At 34.8% G+C, this 27,857-nt stretch overlaps 2 protein-coding genes across 3 annotated transcripts in view; both read right to left on the reverse strand.

Annotated features, from left to right (window-relative positions):
• Positions 1-27,857, reverse strand: part of LOC128222331 (CD109 antigen-like) — a 119,124-nt gene that overhangs the window by 55,146 nt on the left and 36,121 nt on the right. The window lies entirely within an intron of this gene.
• On the reverse strand, positions 1,693-26,583 carry LOC128222294 (CD109 antigen-like). 2 transcript variants are annotated; one of them, XM_052931260.1, is made up of 15 exons: positions 26,488-26,583; positions 13,876-13,933; positions 13,499-13,656; positions 11,846-11,871; positions 11,310-11,460; positions 10,563-10,633; positions 8,757-8,882; positions 8,362-8,401; positions 7,426-7,510; positions 5,808-5,898; positions 5,068-5,292; positions 4,689-4,916; positions 2,981-3,085; positions 2,780-2,845; positions 1,693-2,128 (listed from the first exon to the last, which is right to left on the reverse strand). In XM_052931260.1, the coding sequence occupies exons 1-15, from the start codon at positions 26,492-26,494 to the stop codon at positions 1,916-1,918; spliced, it is 1,650 nt and encodes a 549-aa protein (XP_052787220.1). In that variant the 5' UTR covers positions 26,495-26,583; the 3' UTR covers positions 1,693-1,915. The 2 variants fall into 2 exon arrangements, with proteins under 2 accessions (XP_052787220.1, XP_052787221.1); XM_052931261.1 differs by having other exon boundaries at positions 1,998-2,128; positions 2,742-2,845.

Here is a 27,857-nt window from a genome sequence, read left to right on the forward strand (position 1 = left end):
GAACCAATTTTAAGTTGTTTTTTTTCCAGTTTGGTGCCTGTTATTTTTTAACACCAGCTTCCTTGTTTGAATTTAAACGGGAACCAATCTATTTACATTTTCGAAATTAAAATGGCTGTTTGTTGTCAAAGTGCAGACGACAATAAAAAACAATGTAAACAATATAAATAAAAAATGTCGATTGTCATATCATAGAACACTTGTTGATTAGCCATTAAATATGATCAGATACTCACGACGTATTATAGTTGAACACTACGAGTTGTATCTCCAAACAAGTATAACTTTTGGCATATCTCTTAATCATACAAGGTTAATAATGTTGTTACATAAACAACCAAGTTTTTAGTCTTCTTGAACATGAGTGTCAAGCTGCGAACAGTACTGTTAGTTTCCATTAGAATGAGGAATTATGATTAATACGTCAATTTGTATTGTCATTAAAAAACAAATGTCTGCTTACATATTCTCCTCTCCACCCGAGATAAGAAGACGTGTTGTGAGATACTTTAAGAACTTCGTCGATTATCTAAAATACATATCAAACAATAGGAAATCCCGTATGTCACTTTAACATGCATTTAGGATGTGTCACCTTCTGTAGATACGATGAACATACTTTTGAATAGAGGTAACTTGTATGTGGATATGTCTAACTATAATACAGGAGGTTGATAAGAAGTGTTCCAGAAGCCTAATACAGCCGTATATAAACAAATGCAGAAGTCAAATCGGAGCGTTGAACGTTAAGTAATACATCTCACCTGCAACTGTAATCTCCCGATTTCTGTTGCGTTTCTTTAACAATTTCTCAGTCTTATTTGTTTACAAATCGTATGTCAAATTGGAAATCAAGTTCCATATAGCCATAGAAACTACTTGGACAAACTCATTTGCCAAAACGTAAACCAATTTCATGTTTCTAGGTCATGGCTTTCCTGTTCTCGTATTTGTTTCGCATTGTCCTGACAGACCAATGGTTAGCATAATTACCATCTAAATTCTGATTTTTCGTAGTACCCTGCTTAAACATTTAAATTTAACTTAAAAGAAGTCATTAACGAAATGTCCTATAATAATTCATGAAAACGACGCAGGCCTTATGTTTTTCCATCTGAAATGTCTAATTTGATATAACGAAATACTGTTTACTAGTATACCTCATTTGCGTAAATGTCATTGTCTGATCCGAGCAAGCGATTCCGTTCGTCCTCAACTAATATATAAACCGTCGATCCATGATCTGCCTTCACTTTCATATCAACTGATTGCCGTGGCGTGGTCAGTGTTGTGTTAAATGTATCTTCCACCTGAGTGAATACAATAAAAAATAGCATTAATTGAAAGATAATTTACGGGATAGGTATAAACAAGGGTAACACACAAAAACATATGTCAGGAAATGTATTTCCAATTTGTTATTTTTGTCCAATTTACATGACGCCGAAACTTAATAGTTTTGATATAAGTAATAAATACTCTGTATTATTGCATACATTTTGTGTTAATCCAAGTAATCCAGTGAATTTCTGAAAAGAAAACACTTTTCGATCCACTAAAGACTGAAAGAAATGGTGACAAAACAAAAGTAACTGTCGAGTGATGATGCGGCCCGTATCGAGCTTAATGTAAAACCTTTTCAATGACATCAATCATGACGTCACACAAGTATCTGTTATAGAGGTTATTTTGAACTTACTGTTTTTGAATTTCCTTGACATTTAACAGCTCTTTTAACATAAAAAGTTACTCATGGTGTGTGTTTTATGAAATAATAGCGTAAAATACTCCGCACTCGGGCTGTTAACCATTTTGCGGGCCTTTGCAGATGATAAAACAACCTCAAAAAGGTGTATAAACCTTATAGATATACATTCCTTAACAATTGTGAAACGCACATAAGCATACATTACATTTAACCGCATACATATACCTTATTAATAAAGGGCTTCCCTTTGACTTGGATCACTACATTGTCTGATAGAATGTGTCCAGACTGTGTTATGTGTGACACCATGAGAAACAACCGGGGAAACATGTCTGCTGATATCGGAACATTAAGACCTATTATTCTTGAATTGCTGGCAGGTGCTTGGATGAGTCGTATCATCTTTCCGCGTGAGTAAAACTAAAGGAAAAGAATATATGTACATATACTCATCGGAAATTCAAGCCTTCTTATTTTAAGACAGCAATGTATGTATATTTCGTTTTTATGATTTATCTAATTTTGTATTTTACAAAATTTCTGAAGTAGTGAAAAAACACATTCTATGAAACATACATATTATTAGAGATTGTTATTATCAATTTTGTTTTTCAATCAGGTTTTATTGTCCATTAAAAAGTGCGCATGTGATTTAAATAACAAGTGTATTGTTAACAGTTAACTTGTCTCAAATGGTGTGCAAAACTAGAAGTATCGACAATAATATTGCAACTTTTTTCTATTTTCGAAAATGCAAAATTTCGGCATGAATGTCTCTTTAGCTACATTATTATACATGTTCTATTTTTTTCTCATTTTTCTTAAGACTAACTAAACACTGAACATAAACATTGGGTTGCATACGCTTATAATTGCAAAAAATCATATAAATCCAAACAAAATGTAAATCTTATAAAAAAACATACTAAGGCATTCGATGCTACGTTTTGCAAGTTGTTACATACTTACTTTACATTGTCAAATGCAATACAACATACCACAATGCTATGATTAATAACACTACACATCGTACCTCGCTTTATAAAAGTAGTGCATTGGAACAAGAGTTACCTCCATTGTGACATATCCAACCAAGGCTTCTGTTGACTCAACACGCAGATCAATTATATCTCCAACCTTGAATTATTTGGAAAAGTTTTAGAATAAAAGTACAACAGCTTTCATAACGTATGTTCTTCACATTACAGTCGACACGATAAAATATGCTTACATTATGAGACACATAGAATGATCGAAAAGATATAAACGTACCAAAACATCCGGTGTGTTTGTCCAAACTCGAAGAAGCGGAAATGAATGTCTTGAAAACGAGAACAAATAGATGAACATTTTTGCTCCTGTATATTGATCGCTTACCTGTTGAATTAATTTATGCATACATCAATCGAATGATAAAAAGAACAGAAGGGTTGACACCCATTTTTTCAACAATCTTAGCTTTAACACCTATACAAGTAAACCAGACTCATAATACAATTAAACATCAATATGACTATGCGATCGATACATTCAGCAATAGAATAACGCACATGATAAAGCAGTCATATATAACGGAACATTATATAAATATCATACAGCAGCATGTGTGACATTGATAGTGTCAACCAGAGAGCAGAATGTCACCCGAGGCGTTATCCGAGGGTTACATTCGGTTTCGAGGGTTGACAATATCAATGTTACACATGTTGCCGTACGATATTTATTTTATTATACCGAACAAAATTAAGTACAGACAAAAGTTAAAATGTTTTTAATTAACTTAATTTAATAAGTTTCAGAAGGCAGACAAAATATAACATACTCAAATAATACAATCTAGAACAAAATTCCACCGTTAATTATGCTAAACTTCCTTTAAAAACTGACAGTTCCTGCCGTCTGATGTTTTATGCACACATTGAATTGTGACGGAGGGAATGGCATTCACGTAATGATTTTGGTAAAATATTGAAGCAGTTTTTTGCCGTGATATGACATTCAAAATATCACTGCGGTCACATGACCTGAGAGTGAATTTTCGCTCCGTCACGTGTCAAAAAGATTGCCAAAAAATACATTTTTTTTCTTGTAAACGTCTCAAAAGCTTTGCTGGTGAAACAAGTCCGGGAATTTTGTAAAGAAAATCGCCAAAAGCCCACTCATTAACCTATATCCTTTTCTCGTGTAATAACAATTATATTATATAACGGTCCGTGAAAAAGTATTTTATTATTGTTTAAGACAGATTATCTGCAGTATACGCTTAGATAAAAATACGAAAACCAATGGCCCCATTGTTCAAAACTATAAAGTTGAATATGTTGTTTACGTCATCAACAACGATGTCGTTTACAACGTTGTAATCCCAGTTCTGAACTATCGGCACAAGGCTACAATTATCGCCTATAAGATATATTAATTCATGTTAAATATTGGGTTGTACGGCTAGCGCAGTTTGTGAGTTTGGTTTGTGGTCACCAAGCTGAACAAGTCGGTCCCTCCGGATACTTCATTTTCAGAAAGAAAAAAATAACGCAAGACCACACTCTCGCGTACTATCTTGATGATGTCAAACTTCGCTTGGCCGCTTCAATATTTCTGCTTCGATCAAATTTTGATCTGGCCTTGAAAAAGTTTATGGACAGTTGTGTTACCTTTAACAAGTGTTGCCGACTTTCCAGCAAAATATTATGGTAATGTAAGATGAAAGAATCCCGTCAGATTTATAAATCCGACTTTCACATATTATTTCGGATTGCCTTCATATACCAGATATCTAGTAAAAATATAACAACTAAACAAAAAAATAATAGACCAACTATTTTTTTCCTCTGAAGTAAATGCACTTTTCGGAACAAATGACAGAATGAATCAAGCACGGATTGAAGAAAACAGTTGCAAAGAGAATATTATATAAAATGCAGAAAATGTATACCCACATTTATCCAGTAGTGTAATAAGCCAAAGTCGACACACTTACTAATAGTTCCATTGCTTCAATAGGCCCTAATGGTACTAAGAATGAGATCACAGCGAATCCAGAAGTTACGTATGAAGCAGCGCCTTTCAGATGTGTATAAGTCACGTTTAATGTTTCTTTGTGAAATGATCCAGTAGGACAAGTCATTTTAACAACTCGATGAAATGTTGCTTCGTATCTTAATACTCCTGATCTGTTAGGAGCGTCATCGTGGTTAGTCAGGCGAACCTTTAAACAAACACATCGACATGTGTAGTTAATGCTAGGGAAAAGTCATTTTTACGATTTTTAAACTAAATTTAGGCTCAATGCACTTGTATTACAGATAGCAAATACAAGGATGTTTAAATAATAAACTATTTAAATTAATAACACTCACGATCGTTGAATAAGTAAGACCTGGTAAAAATCCTTCCCTATCGAGTATTTGTTTGATTTTCCATCTATCTTGTTTCTGTATAACGATTTTTAAATCTTTTTCCGCAGCCATTGTAAGGGCAGTTGCATTGTCTGTTACCAAAGCTCGAATTTTGATGTTATCAAGCACATAGAAATGTTGTTTTAGGTTATGCAAGTCAATAGTAAAATTTGTTGTTCCTCTTATCTAAAATGGTAGAATATATTCCTTGCTTCATCATCATCATCATCATCATTATCATCATCATCATCATCATCATCATCATCATCATCATCATCATCATCATCATCATCATCATTACTGAGCCACAATGTAGTTTGGTGGAAAGGGAGCATGAAAAAAATAATTTTACGCATAAAACAGTAATGCTTAAGATTCAGCAATAAACAGGAATATAAAATCTATTTATACCCCGTAGAACCACTGGATAAAGTGTATTACTTAAAATATGGTTTTTTTTTTTTTAATCTAAACCAATAATTCCCCATTGACACTTTAAGTCCGTCAATATATTGCTTTGAAATTGATTTGACTCGGTTTGTACTGATCATTAAAGTATTTGTATATTTTTCAATCGCTAAAATGTACATCTTAAAAGTCTTTACCTGACTTTGTTATCAAAATCAAGCTTTCGTTGAATACTGAATACATAAATCACGATTGGTGGCTGAACGACAAAGACGGTAATAGTAATATATTACCTCCTGTTCAAATTCCATATTCGATTGCTTCAAGTCCGCGTCATATATCTGAATGGTGCAAGTGCCGAACACGTCTTTATTGAACGTATATCTGTAAAACAGTATCATGTATATATATATATATATATATGTGTGTGTTTACTGGAATGAGAATGCATTATAACCTTTATATCAAACATTTTAGCTTCTTATATTTCCTGAATAAACTAAAAATAATTAATGAATGTAGTGAAACTCTTTACACCGATTTTAAAGAGAATTATGCTTGCAATTAATTAGTCACTCTCGTTGGCACAATGTCGAGCGAGAGTGTGGCATTAGGCCGAGAATCGAACCCGGGTCGCCAGAGTGAAAAACAATGCGTTAACTGGACAACCAGCTTACATATAATGGATGTAGTGCAGACGCATTGCACTTTTGGTGTACGCGGCGTAATACTAAAATATTTAAACCAGACAAACGACCCAGTAAACGAGGAAAATCATAGACACAAGCGAAAAATAAAACAAAACCTGTAATTTAGACGGACAATTTCTGACATAGTACATTTAAAGCAAACACACAAGTTTTATCAGCAAAAACTATAATACAGACAGAGGACTTTATATAGTTAACAACGCATGTAAAACAACAATAAAACAAACAGACGAATCATGAATTATTCCATCCATACAAATACAATGACTTAATAAAGAATACTAGGACTACAGACAAACGACTTAAGTTAATAAACAATGCTAGACATACAGACAAACAAATTAATTAAAAAAATGCTTAGTCTAAGACAAACGATTTGACAAACAATGATAGGCATAAAGACAAACGACTTAATAAACAATGCTATGACTACAGACAAATGACTGAATAAACAATGCTAGGACAACAGTCAAACGACTTAATAAACAATCTTAAAACTACTGACAAGCGACTTAATAAAAAATGTTAGGACTACAGACAAATGACTGAGCAAACAATGACTATAATGCAGACAGATGACATAATATACAGGCTAAGAAAATCAGACACACGACTTTTTTAAAATATGTAAAACATATTTTGTTTTAGTTCGTATCAGCTTGGTTAATCGTAATATTTACTTGATGCTGCAATTTATGCCTTACCTTTTGTTTTTGCCCATGTTTAAGCGTATGATCATGCACTATTTGATCTCAATGTCTATGGCTATAATTAGGAATTCCAAGCGGACATTCACTTAATATCACGAATTATACAACAAGCGATTAACTGGCTATATTCAAAAAGAATATTGATGTGTATTTCAGACATTTAGACCAGTCGAGCAATATCGATTTATGCTAATACATTTTGAATGCGGCAAAAGAACATACTGGATGACTGATATCTTATTAAATGCATGTAGGCACATCCACATTGATATATATAGTATTTAGAGCGTGTTGATGATGACATATGGTGGACGTAATTGCATGTCCCCCGCTCTTTCTCTCTTCAGCTAGCGAATGATTTGTAAGGGGACTTTGTGTACAGAAGCCTTGGCTTTATGCATTTGTAAAATATTGATAAGTTGAAAACGTTCATGTCCGGTTGAAATATGTCAGGAATATCTATCAATATTCTGTCACGTGTTACTAATTACCTCGCTTTCACTGAAATAGTTATGCTCTGATCTGTTGATTTCATGTTTTGCGGTAAAGTCAGTTCCACACTAAACTTCGGCAAAACTGAAAGTAACAAAGTAACAATACATAGAGGGCCATAGTTCGATAATCAGGTAAATGACACTAAGGACAGGTAATTTCTAAAACCAACCCTTGCAGGTATAAGAATTCCTGTCATTAACAAGAGAAGATTTTAAGTCATTCTTTCGGTATACACGGAGGGAATAATGTGTCAATTCCGGTTAAATACGCTTAATGTCATATGTTTGTAGCAAGAGTATAGCTAATGGCACAAACTTAAATATGTAAACTAAGGTCGTTGTCAACTAAAACTGTATATAACCTATTACTAATAAACAAACTTTACGATTGGTTAATCTCTACGGAACATTATGTATTGAATTAAGCTGATGCAACAAACAAAATATATTCTGGTGCAGATAAAACAGCATAGTCTTGTATACATCAAGAAAGGGATTTCTAAAACAATTTTTTTGTTCCCGAAACCTGAAACTCCCAATCAAATTTTAAGAAGTCAGTTAAAAAAGTTTCCGGTCAAGATTCATAGAATTAGTGTAAATGGGGAAACATTTCAAATGACGTTTGATGACAACGACACGCGATGAACGATGTTAAAACTTGCCATGGTATCTCAACAGGAACACTCAAAATTGTGTACGATTTTGTTTCAACGTTTTAAAACAATTTTCTAGAAATTAAAAGTGGCCTAATGTATCAATTTTTATGTAATCCCGCGGGATTATCTTAACTTTCATAGAAGGTATTGAATAAAACAATTTGAAAGATGAATTAAAGGTAAATGTATCACTTAATTTAGTCTTTAATATTTGCATTGTCATATTGATTATTAATCGATTGATAGCTACAGCTTAACATGAGCGTAAACAACTTACTGTAGTCGAACACCTTAAACTGCTTCGAAACGGTTGTTTGCTAGAAAAGTATACATAACCAATAAATCAACATTTGATAAATTAGAAGCATAAATACAGTTCACTTTAACAAAACCAGAAACAAGTCTTTTTTTTACAAGATTGAATTATTTAAATTATTAAACACTGACACTGATTTTTTTCCTTAATGGTCTTATTTTTTAATTACTTTTTAATTTTGATAACGATATACTTATAAGATACATGCATACTTACACATATATTCATATGACGTCATTAATTGAATCGTTATATTAATTCCATGTTAATTATGTGTAAAGATAATATATTCATATGACGTCATTAATTGAATCGTTATATTAATTATATGTTAATTATGTGTAAAGATACATTACCTGAACATGAACCGCTATTTGCCAATCGCCGAAAACAGGTTCCCTGCTTAAATCAAGGGCTCCGCCAATCACACCGTCTGATATTGCGGTCGGCCCTCTTGACTCTATTCTGTTTCCATTGCCATCCTTAACAACAATCATGGACTATAACGTCAACTTGGAAGTTATCGCTTAACGATAAATGCTGAATTTGTTTTCCTAACAAACAAAGACTAAAACCGAATAAAACATTGAAATAATTTATGTTAATGACATTCTATATTTGAATCAGGATTAGGAGAACCCTCTAGTGAATATGAATATGATATATATTTTGCTTCGTAGATAGCTTTCTGAACCAATGAGACACTGTCTATTTATAGGACACAATTATTTATTTTGGTGGTCAGTAACAGCTCTTTTAGTGACGAAATAAAACTTGCCGACAGTATATTTGCAACACTGGCAGCTGAAGAAATGTATGTACTATTTACAGAACCTTTATGAGGATACCAGTATACAATATTCAAGCATGGACTTGTCAGTTTAAGCTTTGTCCAATATAGGTTTCATAACTTGCTATATTGTTGGATATAACAATTACGTCTTTGTTTGGAATTAACACATGTGTTAGCGGGTATTCCAACAAATTGTATAACTAATGTCTTTCATAGAAATCACTTCTCATTAGAGTAACGAAATACATACATTTTGATTGCAGATGTTTATTTAACACACCAGTGAAATATGGATTTATTCAGCTTTAAAGTGACCAATATATCTATTTATTAAGATTTATGTTTTTTATCTGAATTGTGCTGCACACATATCAGGTTTACGATGGTGCGCTTGGTTAAAAAGAGGATCAGTACAGCCCTCAGGACAGTTACCGTCCTTGGTGGGCCTGGCTGACCTGGAGGACATTGTATTGCATCAACAAAGGTAAACATTGGTGCTGTATGAGGTTTGGCATGCTCGGCACCCCAGCTTATCATATCCAATATGATACCCTCGGCACGCCAGCTTATCATATCCAATATGATACCCTGGGCAAATCAGCCGTAAAAAGATCGTGTTCATGACTTATTAATAAGGTGAAATCGGAAATGGCCGAAAAGTTTAATCTTGGTTCGAAATAATCCAATGAGATCACTGCTTACAAATCGTTTTAGACAGGATATTGTTAAATATTCGTATAGCTGTTCTGGAGATTCTTCCCTTTTTGTTATCGACAAGTTTCATTGATCGGAAAATGCTTATGAATATTTAAGAATTAAAAAGTGACCCTAGCCAATTTGATCAGGGTATCATATAGGGTATGATACGCTGAGGTGCCTAGATGGAGGTTTGGTACAGGAATATACCGATGTAACATTATCCTGATATATTATGGTATTGGCATTTCAGAAGAGAACGGCCATTATAGTCTGACTGTTTAAAATGAAAGAAGATTTAAACACGATGCATCTTTTCACTTGTTGACACCATGCGAACAGGCCAAGCGTTTGGATTGTGCCTAAACACTTTTAAAAAATTCTTAAATTTGTTTTCCTAGAGAGATGTCTGATAAACTTGCTGCGGATGAACTTTTGGTATAACACTTTGGGTCAAAGCGACGCATAAATAACACATATTGGCTTAGTAAAGACCAGGCAGGGCCGGTTGATGCAAAGAAGACAGGAAGTGCAAAGAAGGTTTTTTATGCCATTTTCCTCAGCCATAAGAAGACCCCAGATTCCGTTTCAAAATAACTTAAAAATAAAACTGCTGAATGTTTGCTCCATACTGAGAAACACTTCAATCAAATCATATACAGGAAGTACTCACGTAGAATGAAATAACAGCGCTACCGTTGTAGTTCGCAAGAGTCGGCAACAAGAAAACTGTCCTATATTTAACTGTAAGAACATGAAAGTAAATTATTACAAAATAGTTTGTGTTACAACAAAACAATGTCGACGCTAATTCCAAGAAACGAAGCCAAGCTAGAAAACAAAACTTACACATGTTTGTATTGTTATTTGATTTATTAAAAATCAAATCATTAAACTATATGCTTTGGTTATTCATGTGCACTCAGAAATAACAAAGAATGTGTTTTAGGACTCTTTGTTTAGATGTATTAACTTACATGAACATTTAATGAACTTTCTGGCGTTGAAAACATTTTGAGATCAATATATCTTAGTTCAATGTTCATACTTTATTTTATAATGAGATAGGCATATTCAATCGAAAATAAAAACTGACCAACACTATAACTATATATTTGTAGAGCTGACAATTAAAAGATTAGAAAATTGACTATGCCATTGTAGATGAAGATTTTGTAAGAACGAATTTTCACCACACATTTCTAGTTAGAACTAATTTGTACTCCATGCACCTTAAAGAATACATTGCACTTCAAAACTTAGGCCTGTGTAAAAACGTGACATAAACGATACAGTGATAAACTTCGGGAATGTTCGTACATTAAGTGTCGCATGCATGCACTGTTGTATACATATTAAGTTTTATCGTTCGTAAACATTTGAATGGTCGATTTAAGGCAGTGGCAAAATTATAACTCACCTTGTTGACCGCCAGAGTAACGTGTCTTATCAGTCTGGATGAAAACCAGGATGTTCTCTTCATAGGACAGTTTAGCCACTTTATGGAAGGAAAGTCCTCCAGACCCAGACACAACAATCTTGTAGTCATCTTTGGTAAGGTTGCTAGGAACCTTCATAATAAAACATGACGTATGTTTTTGCCTATACGTACAATTACCATCAAATATATTACATAGAACCGATTTATCAAGTTTGCCTTTACCTATATCGATATATAAATTTACCTTTTACACAATCAGAAATATGAGTCGTATGTTTTGTGCTCTATCAGGATACTACAAAACTTACATAATATTATAACAGTTATGCCAATAACAGTAAACATGATTTACCTCTTACTAAACCTTATGTAGACAAATAAATCTTAAACTTTTCAGACCTTTAGCTTTTCAGACTTTAGATGTAGAAAACTATTTAAGCGCCTTGTAGAACAACTTTTCACTTCTAAAAAGTAAAAACAACGGTATAAAAAATAAATTCGTCTATCCAACTTACCATAACCTGCAAGCTTTCAGGAACATCTGAAATCGAAATAAAATCATGTTCAAAATTTCACTATAATACGTTAGATTGTACACAATTATCATTTGTATTTGTCTCAGTTTTCAGATTCAGATGTTATTGTCTTTAAGAACATACTTTGTAAGAACGTTTTGTAAGAGTACAATTGTACTCAGTTTTTTGGCATATCAAGCAAATGAACGCATTGGCATTATATTTTAATACTCTTTGAAAATACGACAGTTTGCCATTACAATATTTTAAGGAATTAATTGCGGGGTTGATGTCATTATCGGTGTATGAACGCAATTGGGTTGTCAATGTGTGTGGAGTCCGAACTTCATTATTTCATTCAAGAATTGTTAAAACAATACTTCATTTCATTTACGAATATCTTTCAGTAATCCGTTTTTACCATTCTGTAAATAGAACGACCCGACTGTAACCGGATGCATTTTTATTAAAATGAAGTCACAATAACGCGGGAAAAGATCAACCGCTTGAAATCACTTTCAAACGTAAAATTGAAACACGTATGGCAACAATACATTTAAAATATAATGAATTTACACTTTAAACAATCGTGATTTATGTTTTACGGGACCTGCTGACACAATACAAACAATAAAAATATCAATAGTTTTCATGCATATTGTTAAGCAATGAGTTACGATCCGAACATATCCGAAGATGTTGCGATCATCGATTGATGAACGCAATTTCCGAAAGGCAGTTCATTTAAGGAATGGAAGTTTGGATGTAAATAATTATGTTTGAATACCGCATACATGCTGTTTAATAACACAAATACCACAGACCATGAACATGCTAATTTAAGTTGCTTCGGGTAAAACTGAAAATGTCCAGTTTTCACAAACATTTGTAACACTCGTCTTCTTCTTCGCAATTCATTATTCAGAACACAAATTTAACAATTCAAAAAGAAGTTCTTATACGGTGGTAAATTAATTATGAGTGAACAAACTTTGTTAACTAAATATAAACACATATGAGTTCAAATCGTTTTTTTTTAAATGTATCGCACCTACCAGAATTTAACAGTAAAATGCCATTGTTGTTTTCGCATAATACGGGATTGCTATATTTTCGTCGATAAATTGAAACCATTGATCATTATTGCCTTTAAATGAAAATCCTAATTACATCAATTTTTGAAAAGCAAGTTTACGTCTTCACCTAAAGAAATAATGAATGTATTCAAATTAAATTCGACGGTTGAGATCATTTATAATTCATGATTACTGTAAAGATTCACTCTTACTACCTAATAACATTTATACTAATTGATCATGTTGTAAAAACAAATAAAAAAAGATAAATAACTGTCAAAAACAATAGTTATTATGAAGGATACCGTGTTTAATATAAAATGAATGTGCATAACACACGGTATTTATACCTTATGAGAATAAAGTAGATCACTGTACATCATTTAAGCATTCACCAATGCTATGACAATTTTGCTCTTTCTGCTATTATATAAACAGCTACGATATTGATATCAGTAATAAATAATTTCCATAAATGAATTGTCTAGTAAGTAGTTAAAGGTTTATAAGGCAAAATAGATGTTTGTTATATATGTGCATGTATTGCATTAGAATAAAATTGTTCCTTTAAGCTTACCATTAACAATGTTTTTCCTGACACTGGCTACGTCCGAATGGTTGGATGCTACAATTTCTGCCAGAAAAGATACCGGGCCCCCAGACTGGGTCACATGGACTACTACGTTCAAGGGCGTACCAGGGGATAAGTATTTTGGAAGTGACACATAGTAATATCTGAAAATAATATTCAGGAACGTGAGTATTCGATTGACACGTACTATAATAACAAATATTTATATACACACTGAATCACAATCAGTGACAGTGTGAAAACATCGTGTTATAGAAACGCAATATCTGTTTAAATTTTTTTATTAATGATTTGTGTGTTACTGAATAGAAACGTGGATGACTAGTTTCTTCTTCACCTAATATATAAAACAACATACTTACCCGTAGGTAAGGCAAATCAGGCTTACAAATGATAGGCCTCTTAAAAGCGCCATCGATTCTGTAAAAGCATAATATAAACTTATTTTATGAATATCAAATTGTATTTCTATAATTGGTTGCGTACTTGCCAATATATTCAAGTGATCTCAATATTTGTGATTAATTGTCGGCTTTATGTCCTTTGTATACTACTATGTATGTAATTCGAACAGATTGTTGCAACATATATTGTAACCCGACGAAGGCCTTTCATAAACTATTGCTATGGAAGTTTTATGAGGTTCAAGTTAGCCCTTATTTGAATAAATAAGTATGATCACTACGCGCCATTCGGAACTGTTTATCAATAGACGTAGTTTGTAAAATTTTAAAGAATTGTATTAAATAATTAGAGTGTTTTAACGTGTATTTTGTATATCTAAATTTAAATTGATTGTCAGTTAAGGGTTTTACAGCATAGATACTTAAGATTTCCAAGAGTGAAGTAATTAAGTTTAACAGCTTAATTGAAAACATCTATATACACCCGAGGTTGATTTAAATGAAAAAAAAGCCGGGGTGATCCGAATGGCCATGCGCGACACACATTCCACTGCTGCTGCACATTCTTGTGATGATTTATCAAAATGTAAATTGTGAACATTTGAGTTACTAGAAAATGGGTGGAGGGCAGAAACCAGGAGCCGTAAACCAGGAGCCGTAAACCAGCAGCCGTAAACCAGGTGCCATAAACCAGGAGCCATAAACCAGGAGCCATAAACCAGGATTTTTTTAAAGCAAATTTCTATCATGATACAAGTATGACGTAGTCGAGCTAACCCTTACTCGAGTCCTTAACCTCGACCTTAACCTTGGGGGGGATGTATATTGTCATACGTGTCTAGCGCTATACCAGGAGAGGCAACTGCGTACTCCGGTTTCGCTTAACACCTAGCAGAGTAGCTTATGTTAGATACATACCTTACGAGCTCTGCTGGTCATTGACTCGGTATATAACTGGGATAAACGTCAGCAATATCATCATTGTACCGTTGAACATGGCTGACACAGAAAGGGGCGATATTTAACGACGGTATTATTTTAACAGTAGAAACCCTGCCGCATTTGCTGGACCTCAGAAGCTGTTTGACGCGGTTGAGCAAAAGCATCCTGGATTTTTTACGAAGAAGTACGTTAAACAATGGTTAAATGAACAGGACGCCTATTCTCTCCAGAGGCCGAGACGTCATAAATTTAAGACAGCAAATGTACGTGTGTCAGCCATCGGTGAGCAGTTAGATATAGATATTTTGTCGGTGTTTAACCTAGCCGAGCAGAATGATGACGTTCGATATCTGCTTTGTGCAATTGACATACTATCGAGAAGGCTTTGGGTGCAACCGCTTAAAAGGAAGACTGCAAGAGGTTTTAAGCGCTATGAAGAAACTATTATAAGTGGCAACGAGGGCGATGATGCGATACTTTTTTCGTACGAAGTCATACAATAGCAAAGGGTTTAAAAATATGAGATAGTATTTTGAGTATTAGTCATACTTTGTAAAATGTGTATTGACCCAGTTTTCATGTAATCTATTCATACTACTTTCTGCGGTTACGTTCACCTTGGTTTTCAACACTAAACAGTGTTAAGTTTCTTTACTCATTGATAAAACAGATTCGGTTGAAAGGTATTGAACGAGTTATTATAAATTAATGTTTATGTTAAAATATAAGCGATTGTTTCCCGTTAAAAGAAGGAAAATGCAATGTATAATAGTTGAATCTAAACAGCCGTTTTAAACTAACCTAAGGGTATTATTTCCGGGTTGATGTATACTAAAGGAACATAATTATACAGCTGTTTAAGACTTATCTTAGGCTCAAGTTAATACTAATAATACATTAATTAGACGTCTCATTTCGAATCGAGTATTTGGTATTTCAGAATGATATTCGCGTGATAAGCTTTCATGAGTCAACGATACTTATGATTTCGTTTTCGCGCGTATACTCATTTGTATTCAATTATTCTTATTTAATAATTTCGTAATGATATTCTCGGTTTCCTTTTTTGAATGTTATAACACGATGGAATGACGCAACTTATGTTGATTTCGCGATATCAATCGTGTCACAAAGGGCATACAAAGATGAATTAATTTTAAAACAGTAAAGATGTCTGATGTTATGTTTACAGCGATAATTTTAGCAATTGTGTGCATGTATGAGGAGGGTGCATTTTCAGTCTCGTTAACGAAGACGTTTCTTAGTTATGTTATATATAATGTTTTTAGTCTTTATGAGGAAGCATAAGGTTAGTTAAGGAGTGAGAGGTCAGGAAGCGAGGCATGGCTCTCTAGCTATTGCCTGTCTCCTCATTACCTCCTCATTGCCTCCGCATTGTTTCATCACTACCTCATCATTGCATTCTCATCCCTCCATATTGCCTCCTCATCCCTCCTCATTGCCTCATCATTGCCTCATCATTGCCTCCTAATCCCTCCTCATTGCCTCCTCATACCGCCTCATTGCCTCATCATCCCTCCTCATTGCCTCCTCATCCCTCCTCATTGCCTCCTCATACCTCCTCATTGCCTCCTCATTGCCTCCTCATCCCTCCTCATTGCCTCCTCATCCCTCCTCATTGCCTCCTCATCCCTCCTCATTGCCTCCTCATCCCTCCTCATTGCCTCCTCATTGCCTCCTCATCCCTCCTCATTGCCTCCTCATTGATTCATTATAACAATGAGATGGACTTTTGAGGGATAGAAAACGTCCGAAAAAATGGAACGAAATGCGCAAGAAAAAAGCATATTTCAATGTCCCAAATGCACATACGTGTTCTTCTTTTGAAATATTTTGCATCATTTAAGAATATGGCATACTAGCGCGTATTATTCTAATAAATGCGTATGCTGCGATAAAACGCTTCAAGATGGGAGAACATTTTTTGATTATTTGAAACTTGAGACTGAAAACTAAAATCTCGTGACACAATACCGGCGGATGTCGAGAGGTAAAGACGTGTATTTAAAAATGGATTTGTTCGATAAAAATTACAAGACGGCGAACAGGAAGTTCAAAAAGGGTGTTCGCAAAACAAATCAGGTGCCTTATTCTAAAATGGTAATAAGAATGGTTTTACCAGCTGAGCAGACGACGGCTATCGCCAAGAGTATGCTAGAACGTCAGTCAAAGCCTACCCGGATATTGATAGATCTGGAGTTACAGCGAATGGCGGAAGCCAGTAAAAGACGAAATCGCAAAAGTCCCGGGGTCAAGTCGGAAAGCCTTCGTAAGAAGATCAACAAGGGATCTAGAAAAGAGGCGTCCTCTAAGTAAGGAAAGCCCAGGCAGAACTCCAACAAGCTCGAATCCATCACGACCATTGGAGAAATATTAAGCTGAATGCTGTCCCGACTCCTCCTCAGTATCGTTCGAGACGTTGAGGACAATGCACCAGTGCGATATTTGTTTAAAGTATTTTGGAATCCAAGATAATATGTTACGACACAAAAAGTCTGCTCATTCCGACGTGGACTCTGAAGACGACGCGATGTCGGATACTAGTGTTCAAGAGGATATTTTTGGACCTGTCCCCGAAACCGTTTCCGATAGCAGCGACGACGAAGACGATTACGTATCTGTTACCTCTGAGGACTCTGTCGATATTGATTCCTGGCAAGACATTGTTGAGGAAGCGTTTGATAAGTGTCAGTCACAATACGAGGCTGATGTAACTGGACTAATGGAGGAGGATGCAAATATGAGTGAGCGTGAAGCTAAGGAACATGTCTTTGTAGACATGAAAAACACTTTTCGAAAAGCTATGATGAACGTTTTTGCTAGCAAACTAGGCTGGTTCACCGTTATGAAAAAAGATCCGGTGTATAAAGCTGTGAAAAATACAGCGAATAAGCTAGTAGCGGATAAAACTATGAACCGGAGGAAGCTTTAAAGTACGCCATTCTAAAGCGGAGATTCCTCTTTGATAAAGTCTTGGATACTTACGATATTCCTCAGTTAGAGAACGACGAAGACATGGAACAAGAATAAAAGTCCAGAGTGACTTTGATACGACTCATGTTGTGTTGCCCGTTGGACATTTGCGAGTACTTTCTCTCGCAAAAGCGCCAAGAGGACTATAATTATATATTTATACTCGATTAAAGTTTTAACTTAAATCTGAGACGACTGTGTGTTCTATTACAAAATGTGGATGCTGCGTAAACGTTTTGATCATGTTGCATGTATTTGGTTTATGTTGCATATATCGCATTATTACAAATACACATGAAATAGCATGTACATTTTGCTGCCAATGATATAACATGTTATGTTAGCAGCTATTATTATAATACTTATACTTGCGCGGTATCATTCGACTTATAATATTGAGAATGAAGCTATATTTTCTAAGTCTCACCTGTGCAGAATTGCTTTCATGCTAACAAACTGACGTTTATAGACAAATGCATTTGATATAAACGGTTAAAAGAAAAGAATAAATAGTGAACAAAATACGATGTTTGCCTTTGTTGTTTTTTTTATTTTTTATTCATTATATACAATTAGGATGGATTGCCAAAAAAAAAAACGCTGGCAAACGCATAACCGAACAAAGTATGACTCGAATTGAACCGAAATAATTTTAAAAAGTCAACTGAGGAATTGTTTAAAAATTCGTAAAATATTATGGATTCAATCCGAGTACTAACGAGTTGAATGAATCCCTTATCAAATAAAGTCTATACCTGAAAGCGCGACCCTATAGTATCTCACGTATAAATCATGATTGATTTTTAAAAATGACCGCGCTTTATGAAAACCGTATGATATCGGGTGTTTATCTAAATAAAGCGCGTTATCGCATTTAAACAAATTTATTTTGCTATAAAATAGACAACCACTTCTGGTACGATTTTAAATTCACTTAAATGACGCCGGCTAGTTGTGCCATTCCATCATTTTTTAATACTCTCAGAAAAGCAAACAAAGAATACCAAAACGAAACTGTTCAATAAATGTAATAGAATACTAATGAATATGCGCGCGAAAATGAAAACATAATTATCGTCGAGTCAGGAATTCTTTTCACATGAATGACACTCATTTTTCGACTAGTTTTGTGCTTGTCTGTGTTAATCACACTGGGTGGGGATGTGGAAACTAATCCGGGACCGCCGCGTTCCCAGAAGCAAAGAACTTTATCGTTTGATGAACCAGCAGGTGTAGGGTTGGCGTCAGCGTCTTCTCCACCGCCTTCTCAAGAAGCCACTAAGCGGGTGACCAGAGGAAGTAAAGATAGTGAAGTTATGGCTTTTCTCAGGGATATGAAAGCGGAAGTGCGCACGGACCTAGCCGCCATTAATTCGAAAGTGGACGACATACACAATTCTGTTAATTTTCTAAAGGCTGAGAACGAATCTCTCAGGCAAGAAAATCTGGAAATTAAGCAAGAACTTGGTAAGCTTGTGTCAAAAGTTGATAGTCTCGAGGGGCATTCTCTTAGGAACAATCTGCGTTTTTATGGTATTCAAGGAAGGCTTGGCGAGATATGGGAGGAGACCGAGTTAAAGGTAAGGCAATTTATTTCGGACAAGCTTGGGCTTTCCGAGTTAGACCGCGTAGAAATAGAAAGGGCACATTGCGTGGGTAGTAGGAATTCAGACACATGCCCTATTATTGCTAAATTCTCACGCTATAAAGATCGCGAGACAATTATCAAAAAATCAAAACAATTATTTGACAGGCAATCACAGTTTTCAGTGCGCGATGATTTCACTGAACGTGTACATAGGCGAGAACTAGGTAAGAGATTAGTTGAGGCCAGAAGTAGGGACCAGTATGCTTCAATGCGCTACGACAAGCTTATCATTGATTACAGAGTTTATAAGTACGATAACCTGTCAAAGCAAGTCAAGAGGATCGGTAGTACACGGCCGGTTCAAATACCACGTGGTAGCGGACCACGTGGTTACGTTAACAGACCACGTGACCACAACAATGACCAGTCAACGGGCCCACGTGACCATGACGTCAGCGATGCAGACCAATCGGGATCGGAGGGCGGATATGAAAGGGAGGCAGTAGGCGGGACTGACTAGGATGCAGGTCAAGGCCCCGTAAACATAAACACTATCACGTGGAATGTGCGCGGTTTAAGAAAGTTGACTAATGATAAATATTTTACAAGCTATTTGCAATCGTTTGACATTATTGGTCTCTTGGAAACGTGGAGTGATTTTAGTAATGAATTTGAGAATTTGCTTGATAATTTTACATGTTTTGATTGTGTTAGATCAAAATCCTTAAATGCCTTGCGTAATAGTGGTAGAATAGCTGTTTACATTAAGAATAATTTGTTGAAAAATGATTTTATTACTAGAATATGCCATGAATATACAGATTGCGTAGGATTCTATATCAACAGTACTAAATTTCGTTCTATGCACGATATAATATTATATGTTGCTTATGTCTCACCCGAGGGCTCGAACATTTATAGCAATAGAGTTGAGAAAAATGGAATTAAATTTATTGATAATAATATTTCAATTTTACGAAATAAGTATCCCGGTTCATATTTTTATCTAGCTGGGGACTTTAATGCCCACACGAAAGAAATGTTAGATTACATTCCAGATGATAATCTGCAAAACATTTTTAATACTGATGTTGAATATAATTCAGACAATTTTGAGTTAACACGCAATAACAAAGATAAAATAGGATATAATAACTTTGAGAAATCTCTTATTGAGCTATGTTGTACTCATAACATACATATTTTAAATGGACGTATTTATGACGACATTGTTGGCAATTTTACATGTATAACATATAATGGTGCAAGTGTTGTTGATTATCATATTATGTCTACTGAGCTTTTTTCTCATATAAGTTCTTTCAGTGTCACAATGCGCGATCATTTACCAGTTTGTTCTAAATTGTCATTCTTCCTAGATAGAATAGAGCATACTGATGAAAACTTAGCGGGACCACCAAACGGCGATGGTTTTGTACGTGTAGAAAAGTTTAAATGGAAACTCGCATGTAAAGATGAATTTTTAACGTTATTTGCAAATAAATGTAATACGCTCGTCGCTCAAATCGCACTTGAAATTAATATAAATATAAATGACGCGGTTGAGAAAATACTTGGGCTTTATCGGGATTCTGCTTATATGATGCGCTTAAATAACCGTGATCCAACAAATCGCGATGTAATTTCAAATAATCAACCCTGGTGGGATAGAGACTGTGCTTTAGCTAAACAATTAAAGTACGATGCATTACGAAGATTTAGATAGACAAGTGGGTTGTTAGATTTTCAAAACTATATTTCACTGCGTAGACATTTCAAAATTACGTGTTTCACTAAAAGGCAATTGTATCAGCAAGCTAAAAGGAATGAGCTAGTGTTATCTAGTTGTAATCCAAAATCCTTTTGGAAATTGTTAAAAATGTCCCAACTTAATAGAAAACAAGAGCTTCTGCGCGTAGACCCTGTAACATGGCGGAACTATTTTCGAGGATTGTTGTTTAATGAAGATCAACCAAACCTGAACGATATAGCTTTTGACACGAATATATTTAATGAAGAATATGATTCCATTTTAAATTGTGATATAACTGACGGGGAGGTTATTGCAAGCATTTCAAAATTGAAAAAAGGGATATCTCATGGACCTGATGGATTTGGGGCTGAATTTTACCAAAGTACAAAACAAACCATAACTCCAGTGTTGCGTCAATTATTTAATAGGGTTTTAAATACGGGTGTATTTCCGGATATTTGGAGAGATAGTATTATTGTCCCAGTGCACAAGTCGGGCTCTAAAGAAGACCCATCAAATTACAGGGGTATTTCTCTTATAAACGTTATGTATAAAATATTTTCAAATATAATACATGACAGATTATGTACATGGTCGGAACAGTTTAACAAAATTGATGAGGCACAAACTGGATTTCGGACTGGTTATTCGACAACAGATAATATATTTACTTTGCAAAGTATGGTTCAGAAATATACCAGTAAGCTCGGGGGGAGATTCTATGTATTATACGTCGATTTTAAAAAGGCGTTTGATGGATGGATACACCGTAACTTGTTCACCAGTTTGCATAAAATAGGAGTTCAGGGAAAGCTCTTCCGTATATTAACGTCTATGTATTCAAATCTACGCGGTTGTGTACGAGTTGGCGGCGGCACAGCTACGCAACCCTTTATTTGTAACGCTGGCACGCGACAAGGGGACGTAACCAGTACAATAATTTTTAATCTGTATATTAATGAGTTATCTTCCTTCCTACGATCAAAGGGACATACTGGTATCTTTATTACTGAGCAAATCGCGGATATAATATGCATACTTTTGGCAGATGACGTTGCGAACTGCGCTGACACTGCCATTGAATTACAATTACAACTAAATTCAATTTCGGAATTCTGCGAAAATACTGGTATGACTATTAATCAGAGGAAAACAGAAATAATCGTGTTTAGAAATGGCGGGCCTCTGCGGTCATAAGAGCATTGGTATTTTAATGGCACCCCGGTAAATGTTACATCAGTATACAAGTACATGGGACTCATATTCACGCCTAAATTATCCTGGACAAAGGCAAAATCAAAATTAGCTGCGCAAGCCCGAAAGTCAATTTATGCTATAAAGGCCTACCAGATGACTTTTGGAAACTTTTCTCACACTGAATACTTTAAAATATTTGATTCAATGGTTAAGCCTATACTTATTTACGGTGCTGAAATATATGGTACGGAAACATCTGATATTCTTGAACAGGTACAAATTCAATATTGTAAGGAATTCCTTGGGGTAAATAATTATGTTAACGATTGTGTTGCATTGGGGGAATGCGGGAGGTTTCCTCTGTGTATTGATCATCATGTAAAATGTATTAAGTACTGGTGTAAACTGCTATGCATGTCCAATGAACGTTATCCAAGAAACTGCTATATAATGCTTAAACGACATGATGATATTGAAAGAAAAAATTGGGTTACATCTGTAAAGAATCTATTATTCAAATATGGTTTTGGTTTTGTTTGGCTAAGTCAGGAAGTTGGAAATGTTGGCGATTTTTTAATATCATTTAAGCAAAGGTTAGTTGATTGTAAAAGACAAAACTGGTTCGAAAATGTGGGAGACTCAACACGATGTGAAACATAAAAGCATTTGAAAACTTTGTTAAATCCAGAAAAATATTTATGTATTAATCTACCATTTTATGTGAGAAAATCGTTAGCGAGATTCCGATGTTCTAGCCATAAATTGTTTATTGAGACTGGTCGCCATTTGGGTATCGAAAGGGAAAATAGACTGTGTAGATATTGCTTAATTAATTTTGATATCAGATGAGTAGAAGATGAATTTCATGTATTCTTTCAATGTAACAAATTCAGGCAAGAAAGGCAATTTTATATCTATAAATGGTACACGGGTAGGCAAGACTTCCAAAACTTCAAAAATCTTATGCAAAGTCGAATCGATGACCGAATAAAAAATATAGCATTCTTTGTAAATGTAATAATGAAACAAAAAGATAAGGAAAAATGAATGTCATTAAGGAATCAGAACTCTAAAGATCTTATGCTTTGTATTGTATGTGTTGTATTATGGGCCGGAGGCCTTTCTTTACAAATAAAATTTGAGTTGAATTGAATAATCAAAAAATGTTCTCCCATCTTGAAACGTTTTATCGCAGCATACGCATTTATTAGAATAATACGCGCTAGTATGCCATATTCTTAAATGATGCAAAATATTTCAAAAGAAGAACACGTAGGCGCATTTGGGACATTGAAATATGCTATTTTCTTGCGCATTTCGTTCCATTTTTTCGGACGTTTTCTATCCCTCAAAAGTCCATCTCATTGTTATAATGAAACAATGAGGAGGCAATGAGGAGGGATGAGGAGGCAATGAGGAGGCAATGAGGAGGGATGAGGAGGCAATGAGGAGGGATGAGGAGGCAATGAGGAGGCAATAAGGAGGCAATGAGGAGGTATGAGGAGACAATGAGGAGGGATGAGGAGGCAATGAGGAGGGATGATGAGGCAATGAGGAGGTATGAGGAGGCAATGAGGAGGGATAAGGAGGCAATGAGGAGGCAATGAGGAGGGATGAGGAGGCAATGAGGAGGCAATGAGGAGGGATGAGAATGCAATGATGAGGTAGTGATGAAACAATGCGGAGGCAATGAGGAGGTAATGAGGAGACAGGCAATAGCTAGAAAGCCATGCCTCGCTTCCTGACCTCTCACTCCTGAACTAACCTTATGGTTCCTCATAAAGACTAAAAACATTTGATATAACATAACTGAGAAACGTCTTTGTTAACGAGACTGAAAATGCACCCTCCTCATACATGCACACAATTGCTAAAACTATCGCTGTAAACATAACATCAGATATCGTTACTGTTTTAAAACTAATTCATCTTTGTATGCCCTTTGTGACACGATTGATATCGCGAAATCAACATAAGTTGCGTCATTCCATCGTGTTATAACATTCAAAAAAGGAAACCGAGAATATCATTACGAAATTATTAAATAAGAATAATTCAATACAAATGAGTATACGCGCGAAAACGAAATCATAAGTATCGTTGACTCATGAAAGCTTATCACGCGAATATCATTCTGAAATACCAAATACTCGATTCGAAATGAAATTCTGATTAATGTATTATTAGTATTAACTTGAGCCTAAGATACGTTTTAAACAGCTGTATAATTATGATCCTTTAGTATACATAAACCCGGAAATAATACCCTTAGGTTAGTTTAAAACGGCTGTTTAGATTCAACTATTATACATTGCATTTTCCTTCGTTAAACGGGAAACAATCGCTTATATTTTAACATAAACATTAATTTATAATAACTTGTTCAATACCTTTCAACCGAATCTGTTTTATCAATGAGTAAAGAAACTTAAAATTGTTTAGTGTTGAAAACCAAGGTAAACGTAACCGCAGAAAGTAGTATGAATAGATAACATGAAAAATGGGTCAATACACATTTGACAAAGTATGACTAATACTCAAAATACTATCTCATATTTTTAAACCCTTTGCTATTGTATGACTTCGTACGAACAAAGTATCGCATTATCGCCATCGTTGCCACTTAAAATAGTTTCTTCATAGCGCTTAAAACCTCTTGCAGTCTTCCTTTTTTAGCGGTTGCACCCAAAGCCTTCTCGATAGTATGTCAATTGCACAAAGCAGATATCGAACGTCATCATTCTGCTCGGCTAGGTTAAACACCGACAAAAGATCTATATCTAACTGCTCATCGATGGCTGACACACGTACATTTGCTGTCTTAAATTTATGACGTCTCGGCCTCTGGAGAGAATAGGCGTCCTGATCATTTAACCATTGTTTAGCGTACTTCTTCGTAAAAAATCCAGGGTGCTTTTGCTCAACCGCGTCAAACAGCTTCTGAGGTCCAGCAAATGCGGCAGGGTTTCTACTGTTAAAATAATACCGTCGTAAAATATCACCCCTTTCTGTGTCAGCCATGTACAACGGTACAATGATGATATTGCTGACGTATATCCCAGTTATATATCGAGTCAATGACCAGCAGAGCTCGTTAGGTATGTATCTAACATAAGCTACTCCACTAGGTGTTAAGCGAAACCGGAGTATGCAGTTGCCTCTCCTGGTGTAGCGCTAGTCACGTATGACAATATACATCCCCACCTCTAGGGTTAAGGTCGAGGTTGAGGACTCGAGTAAGGGTTAGCTCGACTACGTCATACTTGTATCATGATGGAAATTTGCTTTAAAAAAATCCTGGTTTATGACTCCTGGTTTATGGCTCCTGGTTTATGGCTCCTGGTTTACGGCTCCTGGTTTACCACTCCTGGTTTACGGCTCCTGGTTTCTGCCCCCCCCATTTCCTAGCTACTCATTTGTTTAGTGTTTCAAAATTTTCATTTTAACATATATTTGTATATCACGCCTCCAACATAAATGACGCTACGCTATTGGTTAAGGACTCGTCATGCTGTTACCCCAAAGTTTTCCATATTGGGTCACCAAATTTATTTAGTACCAAAATGGCGTGTTTTTTTTTTCTTTTCCGAAATATATTTCGATGAATCAATTCAACATTGAAAGATGTTAACAGGTTGTAGACGTGCAATGCTCGTAACGGGGCTGGTAGGTGACCCTATATGGGACATTCGGGGCGCAGGAGACCACATTTGGGTTTGAGCTTAGCTTTCTCCTGACACGGTTTTCCCTGCCCTGTATATCCCATATCGGGTCACCTACTTAACCCTTAAGTTATAATATTATAAATACATGAGTCATATCTTAGCTCATAACTGTTATAGCACTGTTATTTTCTAAAATGTATGACTTCATACCGTTACACTCTTGGCAAATTTGTAGTTAAAGGTAAATTTAAATGTTTCCCTAATAACCTTCAAAACGGAAATGTATTATTTTTTATCTTTATACATCAGATGTCTGTTATCTGTTACGTTCATGCAAGGTCACATCGATGTAAGAGGAAACAAAATCAATTTTTAGCCGGTTATTTCGTGAGCTTATTTTGACTTGACAAAAGTATCGAACTATTTCTTACCATACATGCGAAGCACAAGTTGAAAGATCCAAACTTAATTTACAGTGTTGACGCTCCTTATCTGAAATACAATTCCTCCACTTATGCCTATTTGTGTTGTGCAATATGCATTAATTTTAAACAGTTGTTTGTATTCCTGATAAGGAAGTAAGTTTAAAGAGAGATGAGCGCACTTGATTTCCTATTTGAAACACCTCGGCCATTTTCCATTGCAAACAACCTGACGTATACGTTGTAATTTCAATTTATCAATTCAACCTAATGCTTTTACTCTTCCCAATTTTAATCAGTTATACTACTTCGTCTCTGTGTACCGGCAATCATCCGGATTGTTTTCGATGGAAAATGTCCGATGTGTTCAGAATTTCGATTCCTTCCCCAGGGAAAAATGCATAATAATAATAATAATAATAGTAATAATAATAATAATAATAATAATAATAATAATAATAATAATAATAATAATAATAATAATAATAATAATAATAAATATAATAATAATAATAATAATAATAATAATAATAATAATAATAATAATAATAATAATAATAATAAAACAGAAATAAAAATGTTGAGGTATTTTTGTACTTGTTATCCCTGGTCCTGCATATTAAAGCATTACTAAAAATATTTGTATTATGTTGATAATTGTTTGAACGATTAATGTTATAAATACAATGTTTGCATCACATTCTATATTAAAGCCAAAAGCTTTAATTTCAGTGCTTTTATAATCAATTTATACTCAGTAATTGGTAGAAAAGAGAGGACAAGCTAGCTACAGGGGTAACAATTCTTGAGTTGGGAATTGACAAAGAGTCGGTCAGTCCATTGCAAACTTTTTTTCTTTTTTTTTTCAATTTTATTTTCTCAAATATACATGTACATCATACATATATTCATAAAGTATACCAAAGTCGTGTTCCAAATTCAATAATGAAGAAAATATTTTTGTTTTGTTTTTTGTTTTGTTTTTTGAGTGTTAGTTAAGAAAGTAAGAAATGTCAGATAGAAGAAGGCAAGAAAGCAATGTGGATGCAAGTTACATTCTTACATTGGTGTAAACTAGCGGTATTTAATAATTAAGCTTGTTAAGTACTAGGATCCATCTACCAAGAAACGTATACAATTAATTTTTGGCCATTTTATCTTTTCAGATTTCAGTCTCTTTGAAAAATATGGAACAAAAGCCTCGATATATAGATAGGCGTACTTCCTTAACACTTTGATTTAGAGATAAAGTATTTTGCAAGAAGTATAACGAAGTTAATTGCATAAATATAATTTCCATTTAAAGACTTAAAATTACAAAAAGTGACCTCACTGTAATTTATTGTCGAAATATCAACCTCAAATATGCTTGTAAGTAA

Source organism: Mya arenaria, chromosome 16 (genome assembly GCF_026914265.1).
Source record: "Mya arenaria isolate MELC-2E11 chromosome 16, ASM2691426v1".
NCBI classification, from domain to species: domain Eukaryota; kingdom Metazoa; phylum Mollusca; class Bivalvia; order Myida; family Myidae; genus Mya; species Mya arenaria.